The following is a 23530-nucleotide window of genomic DNA, read 5'->3' on the forward strand; positions in this document are numbered from 1 at the left end:
TCCAATAATAAGCAAAATAAGACACTTTTTTAAAAAAGAAGCTAGTAGCTGGTACTTTGAGCACTACTATTTTTGACAGTTGGATTATTTACCCTGAAGTATTCATGCTGCCTTTCACTGCTCTTTGCTTTGTCCTTATCCCCTCTCCTTTTAAGGGATCCAGTGGTGGTTTGCTCGTAATATTTTAACCTTCCAAATTCTGCTACACTATCAGAATATGAAAATAAATACAGAGTAGAACAGTCATTTAATTTTCCCAAACACACTCACAGTACAATGCAACAGACCATGTGACTAACCTCTAGCCTTTCCCTCAGTTTTTTGCCAATTGTAGATCCTTTGCACTTAGCTAACACACACAGAGTTCTGATCTGATTTTTGTCGCTAATAACTGTACTGTCGGCCATTCCAAGAATTTGTTATCCTTTCCCAATGTTGCTCCAAATTCTAACTCCCTGGATTGCTGAGCTATATATTTGCATGGTTAAAACATTTCTACTGAAAAAGAAAATAGCTTATACCCATTTTATACATTTTGTTGTTTACTTTAGCATAACCTCAGCAAAACAGTGAATCATCGGTCAATACGCCTCCACTTAATGCTAATTTAAAGGTGCATTCAAAATTAGGAACAGCAAACCAAATGCGAAAAATAATGTTTCACCATTTCCTCAACACAAAATGCCACAAAGGCAAAATCTCAAAAAGAAGAACACATCAGAATATTGGAGTGTTCAAAAGATGGTCACTCAATATAAACAGGACAAAGGAAAACAGTGTGGTCCCAAAAGACCCGTTTTGCTCCAAGCTTCTTCTGGAGACCTCACTGTGTCCTGGATTAGTGGGTAACCTCTCCACTGCAAAGAAACAAATGGAGAGGTTACCCACTAATCCAGGACACAGTGAGGTTTTTTGACCGATGATTTAAGATTTTTTAACTGTGGGCATGTGGCATCGCTAATTTAGCGATCTTCATTATTGTGAGTTGTGCCGCAGTTTGATGAGGTCTTTTTCCTTCCTTATTTTTGCACATACAGAAGAAGTGGTTATATTGTGATTCACTGTTTTGCTGAGGTTATCCTGTATGTTTTGAGTGAATCTGATCTGGTTTGTTTTTTACTTGAAGTTTATTTTAGCAGCCCTATTCATGTTGAACACGTGGAAATGACAGTATTGTGACCATGAACCAGCATCCACATCCAAAACATGGAGATATATACGTTGATGGCCTGGCTACGTTCAGATACTGATATGTAGATAAAAGACATGTCCATGGGTGTAGTATGGGCAGTGCTGAAACCTAGACATACGTAACCAATTCTGCATAGGACACTGATGTGCAGGGTGGGACACTAAATGTCCATTTACAGCTGCTATAAAGGATGAAAAAATGCCAACCTCACTTGTTTTTTGGGAATGCTTGTGATCATGGTGACTGTAGGAGAGCTGAGAGCAAGCCTTTTGCTAGATTGTTATTTCTGTCCATTCATGTGTGGCTTTGCCATACATGGACTCTTCTCCTCTGTTTTATCCCTAGCATGTACCTCTCTCCACTACCTCCCTGCAAACCTCCTGTCGATAGAATCCTCCCAAACTGCTCCCCTTCCACCAGTGCCTCTCTCAACTTCCATCTGTGTGAACTCCGTGCCCCTTGCTGGGTCTGCCTGGGTGAATTCTGCTTCCTTATAGTTCCTATATCTGTGTATTTGTGAGTGTGATTGTCTCTGTGTTCCTGGGACTGTAGCTGGGTGTATCTTCCACACAAAGGTTTTTGTTTTTTAGTAAATCTATTCCAGGGGTGGCAGTGGGGGGGGGGGGGGGGGGGGGGGGTAACGTGCCAATTTTATATCACACCTACACAAGCAGACCAGATTTATTTATTTGAGCATCTGTTATACTACAAAATGATCCTGAGCTCTGGTTTACAGAACAGAAGCTATAATTAATGGAACATAAAAACTCAAATATATAAAAAGACATTAAAGATACACAAAATGGGAAGGGTAAGCATAGCACAACAGAGTCCAGACCTATGACAATTATAAGTGAGACACAAATAACTGAACATATAAGGACAAGGAAAAAGGAATAAAATTAAAACCAATAAAAATGTACTTTATGTGATAAATGATTCAAATGCCTTCTTAAAAAGTCAAATCTTGACTGCAGTTTTAAATTTAGGCAGAGCAGGATAGACCTCAGATCTAGAGGAAGATTATTCCAGTGTGAGGGGGGGGGGGGGGGAGGGAACAACAACAGAAGGCTGTCTCACGAGAAGTGACAAGTTGTACCCTGGCTACAGTAGGAATAACCGGTTAGTGGAGGATCAAACATAAATGTGGGTGCTAGAGATCACTAGTGCCACACTAACACCCGCATTTACCTGCACAGAATGATCAGAGGGCTCTAGCGTGACAAAGAACGAGCGCGCCAGGGAATACCGCAGAGCTCATTTAAATATGAGCTCATTTGTATTCCTCCCTCATGATCAGAGAACTGTGCTCTGATCTTCCCGCGCTCCTACTGGCTTAACTTTACACCAGCTCAGAGCTGGCAATAGTGTTAAAGGGAGAGCCTCCCCCCCAACCACCCTCCCATTGGTAAGACCCCCACATGCAAATAAAAACAACCATCCTGGTGGTCCAGTGGGACCCCTGTCCTCACTCCCCCCCCCCCCGGCCACTGCCACAGGTCCAGTGTGACCTGCGACAGGGGTCCCAGGATGCACAGGCAGGGCACCGCCATTTTGAGGTGTTGTCCGCACAGACCCCTGGGGAACCCCTTATCTACACCCCATTATCTACCCTCCTCCATTGAGAATACTGACCATTTAACCCTACTTTCTGTCTTCTATCTTTAAACCAGTTTTTAATCTACAATAAGACATTACCTCCTATCCCATGACTTTCTAATTTCTTCAGGCTATTTGGGTTCTAAATGTTGGAATTCAATACCAAAAGACATAAGAAGCATTGCAAATTACCTTCAGTTCAAAAGAGAATTAAAAATCTACCTTTTTAAGAAATCTTATAGTTAATTGAATCTGTTACTGATGTTTTGACACTGATATGTAATTTTATAACTAAATTGTAATTTTTTTCTGTTAATTGTAAGCCACATTGAACTGAAACGTGTTTCTGGATAATTGTGGGATATAAGAATGAATAAATTAATTAATTTGAGAGATATAATCTCCACGACTGCACACAGAACTCCAGGTAAAGAGCAATAGATGACCTACCCTGAGGCTTAAGTCTCATCCTATATGCCTTAATATCCTTTCAGCTCTGGCAACCCCCTTATGTTGATCTGCTACCTTGAGTTAAGATATAACCACCTCACGGTAATAGGTAAAGGCCTATCCATAGTTGACACCCATTATGTTTCTAAGCACAAAGCCACACATTATTGGCCATACTCATTTGTTGAATTTGTAGCTAAATAATCAGCACATTTCTTCTAGCTTTCCACACTGACTGGAATTACTTCACATTCCCATTACACTTCTTAGGAAACCTCTGGAAAACTTTTCAGACCACATAACATATAATATCCTTCAAATTCTACAAAGTTGTGTATCCAAATTTCTGACTATCATGCAAATTTATGCGCACAAATTTATAGGATAGTGCCAGTTATGTACCTAACTTAATTATTAAGAGTCAATTAAGTACCAACAATATCTCTTAGGTGGTATTGGCACTAATTTGTAGTTATGCGTGGTACCTGCACTCAGGCACTAGTCTATAAACTTATCCCGGGATTCAATATATCATGCCTTAATTTCCACGTGGAAATCAAAGCATATTCTATAACTGCATGTAACTTAATTGGTTAACTAGCTAATCAGCACTGACAAATGGATGTTAAGCAATTATCAGCACTAATTGGCATTAATTCTTTACATGCAGAACTCATTAGGTATATGCTTAAATTCTAAGTTGCACAGTTGAAAAGTGGGCGTGGCCATGGGGAGTGGGCGTGGGCAGTAGGGTCAATCTGGCGTGGCTTAGTAAATGGGCCCCAAGAAAACAGAGATCATGAGGAATGCTGCTGAAATATACTCTATGAGTCAAGGGTTAACACCTTTAATTTTATGTGAAAAGTAAACAAGAAGCCAATGAGCTCTTAGCAATGGAGTAATATGGCCTGTCATAGGTGAATCACAGTAGTCTGTACTGTTTGTAAACAAAGAGACCATTATACATACTATTACACTTATTCAGCTTGTTGATCACTAAAGCACAGATTCGAATGAATAAGGAACATGTATTGGGTGAGAACTGGAGAACTGGGTTTGACTCCTACTGCAGCTCCTTGTGACTCTCGCCAAAGTCTCTTAACCCTCTATTGCCCCAGGGGAAAACAAATTAGGCTGTGAGCCCAATAGGGACAGAGAAAGTACCTGCATATAATAAATGTAAACCACTTTGACTGTATGACTGAAAGGCAGTTTATCTGAACCAATTACCCTTTATGCATCCAAAAATGAGTGCACAGCTCAAATAGCTCTTAAAAAGTAGGACTGCACGTTTAGGGTTTTTTATTTTTATTTTTTATAAAGGCATGGTAAAATTTCATGAACAAAAAAGAATACTGTAATCTGCATATCTACGGCATTTAAGTGCTAACAACACTAAATTAGTTCTGTGACTGGCTTGAGAGCTCACACCTAAATGTTAAGCACCTATATACCAAGTTATGCTGGCATTCTATACAAAAAGATAAGGGTCTACTTTCCTTTATACAGCAGGCTCCTACAGGAGGATTTCCCTCTTAGTACACCAGTTATATTTTAGCATAAAGAAACACAACCCAGTTTCCTTTTTCTACAATCCATGTATTGTGAAGGAAACAGCTTTAACACTGATATTAAACAATCCAATGTTCCCTTTAAATCAATAGCAAGACTTAGAGGTAAAAACTTGCAAACAGCAACCAAGAACATGATATTCTCTCTCGTACCGGAAAAAGGTGAACACTAAATACCACGCACAGAATTAAGTCAAACATAGGAGCAGTTTCTTTTTCCTGTCATAACAAAACATTCTTTGTTTCTTTCAGCACTTTCCTCCCCTATTTACTGTCAGGCAAACGTATACAAAACGTTCAGCATGATTACGTTTAAAAGAGTTTTTAAGTTGAATAAGAGATACATTTTGGCACCCGTACAAGAAACCAGATGTCCTCACAGCCTGAAGACAATCATTTTATTTACCTTCCAGACCTAACGCCAGCCTCGCCACAGTCTTATCAAAGGTAACAGAAATTCTCTCCATCATTCAATAGAGTCGTCGTCATTTTCTTACCACTACATTTTGATATAGTTATCCGATTAAGTATCTGCGGCAAAAAGAATCTTTTCGGCTGGCTCCAACTGGATTTGATGGCGATACCTTTTCACTTGACTAGTGTTTCTGGATGTGTGACACATTAGGTGAACTGACAAGTCTGGAATGCCTTAGGCCACAACACATTCTTCAACAAACAGTCACTATTATTATTAAAGTTTACAACACACTTTTTGGAAACCAAACACCATTTTGCATGCCTATGAATTCAATATGATGAAACAAAAACGTTAAGTTTATTTATTTCAATAATATTTCCAGGCTAGCAAGGCTAGCAGGTGGATGCATTTGAGGAGAACCAAAATGATCCTAGGAGTCTTGCTTATGACCGAGTTGCACATTAACACAGCCAAATAAAACCTGTTTAGCTGAAAAGTGAGCTAAGAGTGTCCAGTCAAAAGACTTCTTGTTCAGATTGTTGCAGCAGGAAAAGGAGATCAAAATAAATCATGAGAACCCTTTCAGAAGAAGTCACAATAAAAAATGCATTTTATATCTTTTCTTACGCAAATTATAAATTATGTTAAATTATAAATTCTCTTCTCTATTATATAATGACTAGTAGAAAAAGCCTGTTTCTCACTGAAATGAAACGGGCACTACCAAGGTAATCACCTTCTGCCATTAATGTTTTTAAGGGAAGTTCCAGCGTCCCCCCTCCCTCCTTCCCAGTTCCAGTGTCCCCCTTCCTCCCAGTTCCATGGTCGTCGTTCCTCTCTCCCTCCCAGTTCCAGGCCCCCTCCCTCCGAATTTTAAAAGTCATCCTGACTTACCTCGTCGGGGTTACAGCGGCCGGCAGCAGTGGTAAAAAGAGTGCAGGCTCGGCACTTACTTCAGTTTTCCCGTCTCTGTCTCTCAGCTCTGGTCCCGCCCTTGCGGAAACAGGAAATGAGGGTGGGACCAGGGTTGAGAGACAGAGAAGGGAAAACTGAAGTGTCAAGCCTGCATGCTTTTTACTGCACGAGGTAAGTCAGGATGACTTTTAAAATTCGGAGAGAGGGGGCCTGGAACTGGAAGGGAGGGAGGGAGGGATGACGACCCTGGAACTGGGAGGGAGGGGAGACGGACGACGACCCTGGAACTCGGAGGGAACGAACTTCCGGTGGGTGAATATTATATGCAGCCTTCTCCTCCCTCCAAGGGCGGGGCAGTGAGAGCGAGTGCGATTGCCTGTGGTTGGTCCCTTCTCCTTCTGACATTGCGTGTTTCCCTGGCAACTATGCAGAGTTCCCTCGAAGGCGGGGCGATTACAAACCCCACACGGCTTCACTGCCACGGAGTCAGCTTCAGAACGTTGGAGGTGTGAATTATTATATTAGAAGAGGTTTCTGTATTTGTTCTTTTATAGGTTGAATTACAATGCATAAACTTTTAAGGAATGAGCATATATTTTAAAAACAGTATAACCAAAGCTGATGCTCTGCCCTACTCCCTTGTCTTAAAAATAAAAATACACTACACCAAGCAAGGACATGAATATGATTCAGTAACTGCTGACACACCACATTTTCATGCAAATAAAAAGCACATTACAGAGACCTAGTCCTTATAGATATGTTAACCTTTGCTTTCCAGCAAACAATGTGGCCTGCAATTTGGACCATCTTGACATCACAGAACCCATTCTAAGCATATTATGGTAAAACAATAGCAAGCTGTAAGAGAAATTAATCATATTTTGAATTAGGGGGAACCAAAAAGAAATGTATATGAATGATTTTTGAGGCTTGATTAAAGCCAATCAGTCTCTGAAGATTAACTCTGGATATTTCCCCCCACTTATGTTACAAACTGAGAAACAGGTGCAGAATATTTCCACACTGTTTAGAAAACATCATCCATTCTGCTCAACTCGTGCACTTGGCACTTGCTCCTTTACCCAGAAAACAACACACTGCAAGCATCTTGAAGAAAGTTGGATTTTTATTTTGGCCGCAGCCAGGAACGTTTAGCTTATAATTCCAAACACAACATACGTCATAACATAATTACCGTTACACACACTTAACCACATATTATCAACTGTTAATAACTTGGGGTACACAGTTTTGAACCTGACAAATGCTTAGTATGCCCCCCAGGTTGCCGCACAAGCAGCCTGTGGGTTCCCTGTGCCAATTACCCGCACCCGTATACTCCTGGAGCATCCCGCTTAAGGATGCCCCGCCCTAATATCAAATCAGCGTTCTGGCCCCCTGGCCGCCTAAGCCAGGAGACACGCTGTTCACATTTTCCTGCTGCCCTCTGCAGCCTTACTGTTGCTTGTGCTTATCACTTTGTAGGAGGTCTTTCTGCCCCCGTTCTCAGCATCTCATTTTGTACTGTTACTGCAAAGTTGCTGTGTACCCCCCGTCGTTATTGCGTCTACCTCCCCTCTTAACGCCTGCTGCGACAAGTTGGCCCCTATTAATGGGCGGGCGGGATGGGACAGCGCTGCTTACACCTGGCCGTCTGGGGTTTCCAAGGGCGGTTTCTCTTTTTTCCTTTCCTTTTATTGCCTTCCTTCCCCTCCCTCCCCCCTTTCCCTGCCTTAACCCTTTGCCTACCTAGTTCTTCTTCCTTTTCCCTGGGTCCTCCTCCCCCCGCCCCCTCCCCTTCCCTACAGTCGCTGGCCATCGGCCCGGTTGTGCCCAGCCTCCCTTTAGGAGGTGGCTGGGTTCTTTCCAGCAGTGCGGCATGGATTGCTGAACAGTTTAAAGACAAGGAAGAAGCAGGATGCTGGTTCTGTTCAATAATATTTAGAAAAGACAAAGCCAGCATTTACTCTCAACAAAACTTCACACATTAGCATCAGACCAATACATAACACCAATGTGAAGTATTATTTTGAGTTAGTCATGGGCACATGAACGCTTTATGTCCTATGTAGCAGTGTAGCTTTATGATTTGAAATCAGCCCCTAAGCATCATATCAAATGTCAGCTAAGCAGAAATACAACATGACCCAAAGGTGTAGGGTTGTTATAAGGACTGCACTGCTACAATTTGTAGATCTTACTCCTAATAGTTTTGGTTGCTTTTTAATTCTAATTCTGTGGGAAACCATAAAAGAGAATTGCTTGTGCACAGGATCCCCAAGAGGTTGGTGATCTGCTGGCACAGGAATAAGTCCAACAGTACTATTCCTTCCAGCACATGACTACTAATTATTATTGGCCAGGCTTTCAAAAACATTCCCCCCCCCCCCCCCCCCCACACGATAGTAGTACTTATATATATGTCATTTTTTGCAAGTTGTGACACTGAGAGACAATTAGTATTTCTGGTGGCTACAGTCCTGGTTTTTTTGTTGTAGTTACATTTTATGATACCAGAGACAAGGATATTGTTGATTTCGTATTCTGTTGGTGGACTACATGTATCCCTAGATATAAAAAATGTGCGCTACACGTACACATTATCATGAAACACTGTGTACTAACTCAAAGTTGCCTCGCTGAAAGTAGAAACGGACTGAGAATGTCCAGCAGACGCCTTCCCCTGCACATGCAATCTTATTGTTGAAAGATTGGGCCACAGATTGTATGCCTCTTTCGTGACAATATGTGAGATTTGTCCTCTAAAGTTACTCCCTTTCTCTAGTACAGTGTATATTTGATTCGGCATGAGTTCTGTTATAGTCTCCCTTTCTTTAAAGCCATGTGTTCTAATCATTGATTCTACGATATCTCCGATTTTGTAATGTCATATTTTTAATGTATATCTGTATTTTATCGCCTTCTGTATGAGAAGTGTTTAAAACACTTTTTAAATCTTTTACCTTTTTTGTTAGATAATATAAATTAAATATGCAAAAAATATATGTCAACATTTCAAACACGGTGCTTCCACTCCCTCCTTTATCCTTCCGCTTTTTGTAATAGAATGAACATTTTCTAATTGCTTCCTTTTAATTGAATGAACATTTTCACATTGTTTTCTTTTATAGGATTGAAACATTTTAACATTACCCTTGAAAGAACATTTTGCTTTCTTAATAGACCTTTGAAGCAACAGGTCAGTAATCCAGAGCACACGCTGGATTTCAATAAATAGCCTTAAAGAAACTATGTAATGTTTACACTTATGTTTTATAATTTTTCTGGACATCTTATATCTTTTAATATTATTTTAATGTTTTTTATTAGTTTGTTGTAAAAGTATGCTTATTTTTATATACTTATAATTTTTCTATACTTTATTTATTTGCATACAATTGTTACAAATTTGTGCATGACTTCATATGGCTTGTTGACTCCTGAAGCAGGCGCATTGGCGCCGAAACATGGCAGCTGTGTCGAGTTGTTTTTATGTTCTTTAATAAAGATTTTTGATTGAGTATAAGTCTCCCTTGGTGTGTGAAAGTGCCAGATCATCCTACTCCTTGTTTGCTGCGACACCATACCATGACATCATCTCTGGGTGGAGCTTGAGATGTTCCGCGCGACCTTCACTTTCACTCATGGTTTTGCATGAAGTGAAAGGTGTGTGTGGGGGGGGGGGGGGGGGGGGATACTTCTTCCATATTTAGTTCAATGCAGTTAAGAACAGCAACTTATTATATTCTGTACTTACGGGGTAACACAGTTGCAGAGTTTGAACAGTCATATCTCCTGTTTACTGATAAGTATAGTGATTCAGATTTGTGATCCAGTGAGCCAAAAGGTGCCAGAAGTGGTGTCTGTGACTTATAACAAGATAGAGGGATATCAGCTGCAAAATTTCATCCTCAGGTATGGAATAATTACATCTTTAAAAAATGACAAATGTTTATCAATGAAAGGTACTGCATTTTCACACATATAATGCACATCTGATATGCATTTTTACAAACCATGCATACCTGCTGTGTTCTATGTGCATGGGTGTGCTATGCTGGTGTATTTTTATTAAAAAGAAATATGCTAATTTTGAAATTAGTGCATGTTAAGACGTTTTCATGTTATTTTTTTTCTTTTCAGGCTTTGTGGAGTAATTCCTGCAAGAGCTTAAAAAGATAATCCCTTAAAAACAAATGTGTTAGTTTGGCAATTCAAACAGCTCAATATAATTCCCAATTATCCCTCTGGTAGGGGTTACAATAATAAAATACAAACCAGAGCCCTAACGTAAAGAGAAATATGACAGACTGACTTTGAAGAATTATAAATCAAGTATCCAAGATATGGATCCTAGAAAAACATTTTTGTGAGTGGTTATTGTCATATACTCAATAAACCTTATGTATACCAATGTTCTGAATGTTATATCCCCTTGAGTATTGAGAACATTGGTTTACATAAGGTTTGAGTATATGAGCGGATAGACTTTGAAGTTTAAATGATTTATTATTTAGGAGATTTTTCCATATGAATTTGGGAGCACTGGCAATTAGCATTTCTTAGAAATATAAACTGGTATAGTGTGCGACACATGCCTGGATGCATTGTACTTGTTTATTTTCACAAAGATTTACAATTTGTGCTGGTCATATCCATGGGTGGATTATGCCCTGGATTCTATATATGACATGGTGAATAGTGCACGTTAAATTTATTTATTATTTAATATATTTATACCCCACATTTTCCCACTAGTTGTAGGCTCAATGTGGCTTATACATAACCGTAGGGTAGGCTACAATTCAGAAAGTATAAATTACACACACTATTCGATTGAGTAATGAGCCAGTTAGCAGATAAATTGTCATCCTTAATTGGCAATAATTTTAATTTACATGCGCTTCTTTTTAGGCATATTTGAAAAAGAGGCGCATGTAAATTCCATTGTGCATAGCTGAGAAGGGGGTGCAGCCTTTGGAGGAGTGTGGGTGTGTCGAGAATGTCAATCACATTTTATATACTTTGTTACAGAATTCGGGGAATGTGTGTACGTTTAAGCATAGGCATTTACACCAGGTTTTCAGCCTATGCACTATTTTATGAACTACAGATGCTATTTATAGAATAGCGCTAGGTATGTTATTCCAGTTCGCCAGCAGCGTACCGAGGGCGGGGCAGTGGGAGCGGTCTGACCCGGGTGCATGTTGCGGGGGGGGGGGGGGGGGGGGGTGTGCAGGGAGCAGCCGCATGGCTGTGCTCCACCGGTTCCCTGCTCCCTCTGATGTTACTTCCTGTTCCGGGGTAGAGGGAGCTGGCGGAGCAGACAGCCTTGTGGATGCTCCCAGCATCCTAGGAGGTAAGAGCAGTACACCCAGAGGAGGGGAATGTTTGGAGGTGATGCAACAGGGGGACGGTAAACGCTACATCCGGGGGGATGCTGCACAGCGGCGATCCGTCCCAAGTGGTACCCGGCCGAGGAATGCCAATGCAGTGCACCTACATTTTTGATGCCATATACAGAATTTGGCTCTATATGCATAAAAATACTTTAACCCACTGTAGACCTTGTAAATAATGTACAACCTTAGCTGCTGCTCTCTTTTTAGCTGCTATCGGAGTGCAATTCAGCATCAGATAGGCAGGTGTTTGCAGTGGCCTAATAATAATAATGCAAATGACTGCTTTGCTACACTGTTGGTAAATGACCACTAATTTATTAACACATCCATGAAGCTGCTTACTAAAATGTGAATCAAGTAAAAAAGGAGAGCTTCCATAATGGATATTGACTAAGCCAAAGCAGTTAAGAAAATTATATTTCTAGTACACATGTATAGGTGTAGTGTCCACCATATGTACCTATCCATGCACTAGAAATTGACTTTCTTCACTGTATTACATCTAAGCTACAGCACTATGGTACTTTGTTGCATTTCCAATTATAGTAAAAGTAATGCTCCCTCTTTCTCCAACCTCCCAGTCTCAGGTCTGACTTGCTGGCTCATATTAAGGGGAACAATATATTTCACACACAACAGAATAAAACCTTAAATCTCCTAGCACAGCGTTCTCTCATAAGGAGCAATGACTGTTATTGAAGGTGTTGTTCCTGTGGGCAGAGCACAGGGACCCAGCATCTCAAATAAAGTGCTCAAAAGCAAGCTTTAAATCATGCACTAGAGGACTCTTTTGGGAGACATGGTTTAGTGAAAGATCAATGAGCTGTGTAGACATGTTGCCTAGAACGCCCCTCTTTCATCAAGACAGAAAGTCCAGTGCGACACATCAGATGTCAGCTTAACCTTTATAATATTAGAAAGGATAGATTCATGGACCTAATAGCGAACAGAGGAAAACAAAGAATAATCACAACGAGCAGAGGCATTGAACTGATCATGCAGAGTTGTTAATCTTCGTATGACAGCCACAATATGGCAATGTTAATATTTTGTAAGGAATATTTATTTATTTATTTATTGCATTTGTATCCCACATTTTCCCACCTATTTGCGGGTTCAGTGTGGCTTACAATACATTGTGAATGGTGGAATATATTCAAATAAGCAAAGAAAAAGTCAATTTGAATCATACCTGTCAATAGTTTTAGCATGGAAGAATGAGCTGAGATTCTGTAATTGACCTTGTCTTTAAAATGTCTTATAATAACTAAGATATTTTTCTTAATTTCTGAAAATCCCTTAAAGAATTGACGTTATCAACACAAGAAGTTCAGACTAAATAAATATTTAAGGTCATCTACAAAATGTAATTGATCTAAGCTGAGCACGGCTTATTGAAGGTCATACTGATCAGAGGACATAGATGCAGTATGTGAGCTCTGAGTGTCTGAGATTCACAGCTCTGAGCTGTAATACAGTGATTCCCAACTTGTGTCTTCAAGTTTCCACAATCAGTCCAGGTTTTTCAGATATCCACAAGGAAACAAGCATAAGAAATTTCCAAAAACTGCATGCAGATCTAGTAAACTTTAACATCAATATTCAGTATGGGTGTCATGAAAACCCAACTGGTTTCATGATCACAAGGATAAGTTTGCAACCATTGATCTACCCTTTATAACAAGAGTCACGGCTAAATAAGCTGAACAATAAATCCCTGATACACTGCTAATAGGTGCATATCACTGAGTGGGTGGGTAGATAAAGTGTATATATATCTATGGGTGTGGTATTGCATAGGTCAGGAGTGCTCGATGTCTATCCTCAAGGTCCACAACCCAGTCACATTTTCAGGAGATCTATTTGCATGCACTGCGTCCATTGTCATTGGGAAAATCCTGAAAACCAAACTGGGCTGGGGACCTCAAGCACAGACATTGTGCACCCCAGGCATTGGTAGTAACTTGGATGTGTGACTAGGTGGGATGCATTTATGTGTGTGCATGGGGATGGGCTACTTGCAGTACAAGAGTATGGGCGAATGAGAAGTGTGTGTATGGTACTCTCTTTCACATGAATTAAATTTCTGGAATTGACAGAATGCACAGCCCGATAGCCGGCTGCATCTTTCAATCTAAATGAGACATTCCCCTATGGTCAGTCTACCTTACTTTCTGTCCTACCTGCAGCAGCCCTGCTATATCTAGAGTACCATTATTGCTTTTCATGTGATAAGAATTTTAATGTTTTTCTGATCACAGTTGTATGTGGGTGCTTAACTTAAATCTGAATATGATTAGAGTCAGATATATGTTGTAGGTGACATTCTAAGAAAACTACGAAAGTAGAGGACCAGGAAACACTATGAGTGTAAGGATCAAAAGGAAAAGTAGTGTAGCCAAAACAGCTCTTCCAAGGAAAAACACAATAACGACGTAGATGAAAAAAAGACTTTATTCTTAAAAGGACCTGACATAGCACTGTGTTTCGGTTAACTGCCTGCTTCAGGGTCTTTTCAAAAGTCTGAATCAGAACTTGCTCTTTTAGATCTAATTGAATCATGCAATCTTTAAAAAGATGAAGTAACAAAAAAAAGAGCAAGAATCCAAAACAGAGGTGTATAAAGCAAAATGCTGCTCAATAGAAAAGGTAGGTACCATTCTCCCAGGATACACCACAGTGAAAGGGGCACTCCCATTTTATGGAACTACCTCCAAAAGCACTGCTCAGCCTTGGTAGGTTTCCCCATTGGACCTAGTCCTGTAATGGCACTGGAGTGGGTCAACTGTGTTTCTACAGTACTCCTGTACCATTAGCTCACACCTGAACATTTCAAGGAGTGGATTTAACTGGATTCAGCTTCTGAGGCTGTGCCTGTTTTAGAGAGGCTTCACTCCTACAGTATGTATGGGCCTAGATAGTTCAGTCAGATATCAAGGCCTGAATATTACACAAAAATGCACAGTTTACGTTCTACACTCACCAGTCTCCTTTTCATTCTTTGTGAGATGAGAGAGGAAAGATATGATGGGACTTCAGAATGTAAGATCTTATGTGTCAAGGTCAGTATCTTCTGCTTGATCCTAAAAGGAATTGAAAGCCAGTGGTGTTGCTTCAGGAGAGGAGTAACTTGCTCAAAGCAGTTTGCATGAGTCAGAAGATGACTAGAGATGTTTTGAACAGATTGGAATTTTTTCAAAAGAGTGGATGGAAAATTGGAACAAATGATGTTGCAATAATCCAGTTTGGACAATACAAGAGCATAAAGAAGTGTGGTATAAGATTTATCACCAAGGTATGGACCCAATGAATGAATGATGCATAATGAAAGGAAGCAGGATCTGGCAACAGAGGAAACCTGAGAACTGAATGAAAGCTTTGTATCCAAAATGACATCTAAATATTTATGGGACGCCACCAATTGTAACGGGGAACCCTGGAGGGTAGGATAAATAGAGGGATACAAAGAGTGGCGTGTGGTCCAAAGGGCTAGGGATTTGGAGGGGTTAAGCTTCAAGTGATTCAAAGTAATCAACTGACTGAATCCAAACAGGACTATAGAATATAGAGAACTGGTGCATTGGGATTAAGAGTTGACATCAGAAGAATGTCATCTGAACAGATATAGCAGCAGATATTAGATTCCTGAATGAGGGTGGCCAGCGGGCTGAGAAAGATGTTAAAAAGTAAAGGCAAGAGATCTGAGCCTTGGGGAACCCCAAAGGGAAAGGACTGTGTATGTGTGTGTGTGTGGGGGGGGGGGATGGGGTGATTCTAAGGATTAGATAACAACAGTACAAGTGCGCTCAGAGTAAACCAGAGACACCCAGAGACAAGAATAACTGGCAAGATCATAAGGCTGGAGAAAGGTCAAAAGATACCAATAGAACTGCATCCTTGTGATAAAATGTGGAGTGAATATCATTAAGCAATGAGGCAAATATTGTTTCGGTAGAGTAGCCTAGATAGAAACCTAATTGGGTGGGGTGCAGGAGATTTGATGGTTTTGGTATATTGAAGAAGTTGTGGAAATATTACCCATTCAGTAAGCTTAGCAAGAAAAGAGATTTTGGAAACAGGTCTGTAGTTACATGCGGCATAAGCATCAAAGGAGGTCTTCTTAAGAACAGGGCGAATTATCGCAATTTTCTAAGGTGTAGGCACCAGACCTAATGAAAGGCTCTTAACCATGTTGAGAGCAAGCAGAAGACGACCATGGTTGGAGACTTCAAACCAGGCAGCTAGAATAAGGACAAGGGGGCATGTGGTTTTCCTGGCGGAATCAAACTTTAGTGAAGGATGTTAAGGTGGGTAAATTAAAGTCTGACCATCTTGTTCCAATAGGGGGCATCTGTCCAGCGTTTGTGGAGGGTAGGAGACTAGGAGGAACTGAGCCTGGGGGAGATGGTGGGGAACTATTATTGGAAAAGAATGTGGGTGAAGGTGGAAAAGAAGCATGAAGGGTCTCAATTTTTGGTAGAACATAATCTGTAAGATGGAAAACCAGCTTGAACAATTGTTTGTGGCCTTCATGACATCAAGTTTCAAATTTATTCAGAATTTTCTATTCCACCCATCGAACAAGTCATCTGGGAAGCTTACAGATTTAAAAGTAAGGTAGTGTAATCGGTCAGACTAAGATTAGGAAGAAGGAAAGGAGAGAGAAAATACAAATTTTAATAGGATGGGGGGCCAGACACACAAAGCTAGAAATAAAAGGCTGTATGGTCAAAACTTACATTCAGAGTTTACAAAGAAAGAAGACTAACAGGCTCCAGGAAGGCAGCCACAAATAGTCTTTAGGTCCGTCTTGAAGAAGTGGTCAGCAGCTTTTGTCAAAATATTAGATGACATTAATTCAGCTGGAAAATGCAGTTCTTTCAGATTTTTGTTGGGACTGTATGTCACTGTCAGTTGTGTTTTGGAAAAACAAGAATGGCCAGAAAATATTGGCCTATACTTTTTTTTTAAATAGATTTCATTTTGTAAGTATAAGGAGATTATCACATCACAAATGAATTGATCCTCTCGTTGAATCTGCTGTAACAATAAATCACAATCATTGAATAAAGCATCATTGCAGTTCAAGGAGAGTTAAATTAAGGCACGCCCCTCAGGGGACAGAAAAATACCTACAGTGCCTGAACTTAAAACATTTATATGCCATCCTTTTTCCTTAATGAAAGTATATAATGGATTACATAAATTACAAATTATAAAATAAATGAGATGGAGGAGCAGCCTAATGGTTCATGCAGCAGGCTAAGAACCAGGGGAACCAGGTTGAATTAGCACTACAGCTCCTTGTGACTCTGGGCAAGTCACTTAACCCTCCATTGCCCCAGGTACAAAAATAATATTTAAACCACTTTGATTGTAATCACTGAAAACCTGTATATCAAATCCCTTAACTTTTCTCTTTTTTACTAACAGGATAGTCCCGCTTGCACAACTTCTGATATAATTCTTGATCTCTTAATTTGAGATCAGTGACAGAAAAATAATCTTCCCATAGTGTAAGAATTGAAAATATTGGGGGGGGGGGGGGGGGGTGCTATCTTTAATGCATTACAGTAGCAGCCATCCTGTGTAATTGGGTTTAACGCTGGTGGCAGCAGCAAAAGTGCCGCCTGCTCCCGGTTGAATATTGAGAGGGTTAGAAAATAAGATTCTTTTGGCAGCTATTTATGTAGTCCTAATGCACACGATTCTTCTGGATGATGAACAGCTGACTAAAGGGAAAGGTGCTCTGTGAGAGGTCATAGGATGAATGGAATTATAAGAATGTCAGGCAGAAGAAGTTGAGGCAGACATTGCAGTACTAAAATCAATTGAGAATGAATTTGATTTTCATAAATATCTGGATCTGAAAGAGCGTACAAAGTGTACCTGCAATAGAAAAGGATTTCTCAAAACAATGAACACATTGAAAAAATTTCAACTTAGTTTCTCACTTGCACTAAAAAGATGAAAACTTTGATCATTCATTAAAACAGTGCAAAAAGACATTCCTTTATATCCTGAAATTATTAGGCATGTTGCTCTGGGGTTAACTGTTTTGCCATTGACCCAAGTTTGTGTTGACAGGTTGTTCTCTGCTCTGAGAATAACTAGATCAGATTTGACCATGAAGGAATATCTGATTGAGGAGATTCTTTTTCTGAGGACAAATTCTTCAAAGAGTTATTAAATTTCTACTGTGTGCTATTAGATTCCCCAGTTTGTGGACTTAAGCTGGATGTGGTATTGCTGTGATTAGCCTGTCAATCCCTTGCCAGAAAATAGAAATTATTTTCTAGCGCAAGGGGCAGGGAATTGGCACGTGCTAATGCTAGAGACACCCACAGGGTGTCTATCATTAGCCTACGCTAATTTTTAGCACACGCTAAAAAGTTAGCGTGCCTACAACACGGCTTAAGTAAACAGTGTCTTTAGGAAGGGACTCTAAGGAAAGAGCCTATAGGAGAGAGAGAGCTCTGTGAGAGTGAGTATCTCGAGGAGAGAGAAAAAAAACCTTGATGGAACCACAGTGGAACCAAGAAAGGTTAGCTCTCACAAAAGCTGCTAGCACACGGCATACAAGACATAGACTGAGCCTCTCACACCCAGCCTGTGGGGGCAAAGATAGAGGGCTGGCCTTAGCTCAGAGCTAACAACCAATAGAAAGACGCATACAAGAAGCCAATCACAGGACACTGCAACTGTAGAAAGGGGGGAGTGGAAACCCCAACAAACAGTGCTGTCTATACAAATAATATTCCTATTAATTATACACAATAATGCCCTCTGCCCCCATGAATATGGGGGCAGCACAATTATTATTAGTAGTACTACTACTATCTGTTGCCTTTAAAAATTTAATACTAAAATTATTCAATGTTTTAGTCATTTTAACATCCACAAACGTAATCTGCAGGCAATCATATTTATTTTCAAATTTAATAGCTAGAGATTATGAGAGTTCAACCAATTGAAAAATACCATGAACTTTTGTATCTTCGCATAGAAGAATGTTCCATGCATCCATCATACTATTTCCTTAGATTTCTCTTGATTCTATCCTCTTCCATTTTCATGATCCTTCATTGCAGAGTCTTCCTTTCAACTGAAAGAGGCCCACTTCTAGTGCATTTCAGCCATGGGCGCATTAAAAATCTCTACTGAGTCTCCCTCCTCCCACCTTGCCTCCAATGTATAAAGATCTTTATGTCTGTCCCCATATGTTTTATTCACAAAAACCCAATAACAAAGAACCCTGATATAAAATAAACATAAACCTTTGTTAGGTAAAATACAATAAAAGGGCTGAAAAAGAAATATTTTTGTGTAAATATGAGGTACTCAGTGTGAAATTTTCATAAAGAGCTGTGGCTCATAGGCCTTCAATGCCCTGGTAGCAGTATGATAAATATAGTTTCGAATGATTAACACAGAACCTTCATCAATGGAAGTTCACCATCATCGGATACCTCACTTTCTACAAAGTCGTGTATGTGTGTCAAAAGAATTATAGAAGAAAAAAAATGTATAAATGGCACATGTCCACTACAACGAAAAAAGAAGTACCAGAGGCCTTCACAAGCAGGACAAAATATTTTTATTGATACGTCATATATCCTGTGTATAAAACTTGCACTACTGACTCAACACGGGCCACGTTTCGGTGCCAAAATGCCTGCCTCAGGGGTCATCCGATTGAAACCGTTTAAAATAAACTTTCCCGCTGATGGCTAAGTTTAAAATCTGGCTGATAAATAAGTTCCAAACAGAACAGCATGTACAACCTGCACAGGATCATAGCGTCCTAGGCACTACACCCTTAAGAAAGGTAGTAAAAAATGACCAGACAGACCAATCTTTCTAAGCATGCCAAAAGTCTTCACAATAACTGAAAATAACAGAAGTATAATACACCATATATGTCCAAATCACTTATCTCAAATATGCATGAGATAAATTTGCATGGAATGGAGGTAGCACGGGCAAATTTATCTCATGCATACTTATTGTGGGTATCCTGAAAACTTGACTGACTAGGTGTGTCCTGAGGACTGGGTTGAAAACCCCTAAAGTAAGGTCAACACATAATCCTTCCACTGCAAAACACTATACACAAACTTATGCAAAAGCACTCAGAACCTTGTATCGTAATAGTACTAACTCCTGGACTCAAATAGCAACAACCTTATTAGTGAAAAAGCAGCACTGTAAATACACTGTAAACATTACACCAGACCCTAAAACTCCAATACACCAGCTAGTTAAAAAGAGACTGGACTGCTACAGATCTCTACATAGAAAATACGTTTTAGCAGAATACTGTACCTTGTTCACATGCACAAAACACAGAGACCTTCTTCAAATATGAAGAGAGACAGAGCAGATCATTAACAGAGATATGAAGGCAAAAAATTAAACTGGAAACTCAAGAATCAGACTTCATATACAGAAAACAGAGGAATAAAAAGGGAAATGCAAGATATCAGATGTGCATTTCTGAAAGCTGACATTCCAATTAATAACTTCAAAATAAAGTACATTTTTCTACCTTTGTTGTTTAAGTATTTTATTTTTCCATTCACTTTGGTCCCAGAGTGTTTCTTCTGCTTTTCTCCATTTATTTTCCTGCGCCTTTGAAATTTCTGCTATCTCAGTGCCCACCATCCATCTTTCCTCTGCATACCCATTTATCCTGCCCAGCATCTTTCTTCTATGTCTCTGTCCCTATCCCCCCCCCCCCCCCCATGTTCAGCATCTGCCATTTCAGTATCCCCATCTCCCCCACTTTATAGCATTACCCCTCTGTGACCCCATCTCCAGTATTGCCCTCTGTATTTCACTGTCCCTATCCCCTCCCAGCCTACCACTCACTCTGCATCCTTGTCCCTATGGTCTCTCCATGCTCAGAATCTCCTCTCTTACATTCTTCCCATGCCCCCCCCCTTCCGGGTCTGGAATCTCTCCCCTTCTCTTTCCCTTCTCCAATCCAGTTTCTCTCTCTCTCTCTCTGCTCCCCCTCATGGTTCCAGCATCTCTCCCATCCCTGTGATCCTCCATATTTCTTTCCCATTGCTGAAAGCAGCAGCAGCAATTCAGACAGGCTGCCTTCTGCCAGCGTCAGGACCTTTCCTCCGGTGTATTCCACTTCCTATGACACAACTTCTTGTTTTTGAGTAAGCAGACACAATAGAGGAAAGGCCCCAATGCTGGCAGAAGGCAGACTGTCTGAATTGTTGCCAGTGATGGAAAAGAAATATGGAGGACCACAGGGAGGGGGAGGAAGGAATAGGGGGCGATGGAGAGAGAAATACCAGAGTCAGTGCTTTATTTGCCAATGTGTAACTGGGTGGCTGGGTCCCCAGGAAGCTGCTCTCTTTGCCCACTGGTGAAAAGCAGCCCTGGTTGTAAGAAGTGAGTGGTAGCCAAAAAACAATCAGTGACTATGGCAATGCAGAAAGAATGATACTGGACTGATTAAATTGGTCTTATGGGACCTTATCTGACATCAGATTCTTCATGTGTCTCATACATTGAGATTTCTAGTAGCTAATAGTTTGTGAAGTATCCTATGGAGGATATCTAAATTAGATCAATGTCAGTCTTACTTGCTTAAATGGCCCATTGAGAAAAATCTGTTACCTTTGGAAAGGTACATCACAAAACAAGACATAACTAAGTACCACCACAAATAAACCCTGTGCCTAGATTTCATTAATATTCTCATCACCTCCCAAAACTATTTATAATAGGATCCAAAGACAAATTTCACTCAGTTACTGAACGCTACCCTAAAATCTCTTAGCATAAATCAGGTTTCACCATTACTTGATTCAACATTATACGTGAATGGAAAAATTCATGCTGCTTTAAGTTTTATTGTGTCTACACATTTCTTGTACACAGGGTCAGCTATAGGAAAAGTGCTTGGAATGCTAATGACAACAAAAAAATCAAGATACATTAAGAGCTTTATTCATGTCTCAGGAAAACAGTATTTGAAAAATCTATGGAGCCATTCATCAAACAGTACCCAAGCATGCATTCTTAATGGTTCCAAACTATTCTACAAAAGAAGACACTTACCTTTCTTGCAATATTAACTTATTTTCCTTCTTCCAGAACTCCTTAAAGTCAGAGCTGAACTCATGCCAGACTGAAAAAAATGCATTTGGTGATACTTCTTTCTCTCCAATTTTTGGCTTCATAGAGAAGTACGTTGATATTTCCAAAAAGCTGTCAAAGACAGAAAAGGAGTTTATTGAACAAAATCCACCACTTGCATCCAAGGGAGAAAAATACATTCTGTTCATGATTAAAATTTTACTGAGGAAAGCATTGAAGAAAAAAAAATCACCATCATCCTAAGGATACTTCTATGATAGAATCAAACACTTTACATATACAAATGACAATATAAAATTGACATTAAATAATAATGGTTGCATTCATTATTTCATAACATTATTTGATTCTAAGTATATACTATACCATAGCCCTGAATTCATACAATAGCCCTCAGATTCTATAAATGGCGCCCAAATTTACACACAAAATTGTGTGCTATCCTGAGATGCTGTACATAACTAAATTGGCTGAGTCAATTAACGCCAATACTTGGGTGCTATCAATTATTGGCATTAATTGACAATTTGGATTTGCTTGCGTGTCTTGCTGCATGCTATTCTATGAAGATCCGCATACAAACCTTATAGCATGGCCATGGGAGTGGCAGGGGCCTTCACTAAAGATTTGAGCAGTATTACTGAATACTAGGGATCCATGCCTAACTCTGAGGCAGAATTTACACCAGGTTTTAGCTGGTGTAAACCCTTGCACCCAAAGTTTGGCAGGGAAATAGTCTAAGTGCTATTCTATAAATGCACGCAACTCAGGGTGCCATTTATAGAATAGCGCTCTACGTGGATTTGACACCCATTTTTTGAGCACCATTCACTGATTCTAGTCCTAGACCTGCACTATAGACATAACTAATAAGCACACTGCTGAGAGGTTCTCTCAAACTATCATGGAGAGCCACTAACAATGGACATTTTATAAATATGTAACCGTTCATGCATAGAGTACATGTCTATACAGGAAGACCACGTGGTCTGATGGTTACAACACTGAAGTACAAGTCAAGTAAGGTTCTAAGACACAAGTTCCAATCCATTTTAGTACAGATTCTTTTATAACTTGGTAAAGTCAATGTCTATTACTATGCTAGCTTTCCAAATGGTGATTGAAAGTGAACAGCAATATTGCTTCCATTCTCCTACTGACATAAGATGCATCCCAGCCTCTATGAACCTTTTGCAGATTACCATAAAATGGCTTGTTCATGATCCTGTTTTATTTTCTGCTGAAGTGAACTTTCTTATAATCTGCTCTAAGCATACAGCATATATATACCACTTCCTCACACATTTCAAAGCGACTCATTCTCTAGAGACTGGTTATCAGGAAGTGGCGTACTGCCACTGGTTGATTTTGGAAGAAGTGTATATACAAATATAAATAATTACTGCTTCGGTAGCTTAAGAACCTATTTTCAGTCAAGATTGTTTGCTGTTTTAACACACCCATGCCAACATTAGCCAGGGAACAAAAACATTATTGGCTAAATTCTGTAATGTTTCCATCAAAAACCAAAAACTGTTTCTCAATTGACTTTCACTAAAAATGCAATGTAATGTATTTATTTGTAGGGTCATTAAGAGCAAACTCTAGCTGTTATACCAGTACTTTAAGCAGAAGCAGCATATGCTTGCTTAGACTGGACTCTTTAAGCATCAGGGTTAAGAAAAAGGCGAGGTATTCCACATTCAGATTTGACCTAACCATTATTTTAATGTAATGTTTCTCAGAACTGCAAGAAAAAGATACTAGAAAAGCTATTGTAATCCTCAAGGAAGAACTCATCCACATTCTATGTACAGAGAAAGGAAGACATTTTTCATGTTAAGATGTCATGGGGCCA

General features: G+C 39.8%; 1 protein-coding gene across 1 annotated transcript in view; it reads right to left on the reverse strand.

Moving 5' to 3' along the window:
- Positions 1-23530, reverse strand: part of FMN2 (formin 2) — a 434815-nt gene that overhangs the window by 17864 nt on the left and 393421 nt on the right. The window contains exon 17 of the mRNA XM_030196386.1: positions 21634-21783. Within this exon, the coding sequence (XP_030052246.1) occupies positions 21634-21783 (150 nt within the window). The remainder of the gene's footprint in view (positions 1-21633; positions 21784-23530) is intronic.

Source organism: Microcaecilia unicolor, chromosome 3 (assembly GCF_901765095.1).
Source record: "Microcaecilia unicolor chromosome 3, aMicUni1.1, whole genome shotgun sequence".
Taxonomy (NCBI): domain Eukaryota; kingdom Metazoa; phylum Chordata; class Amphibia; order Gymnophiona; family Siphonopidae; genus Microcaecilia; species Microcaecilia unicolor.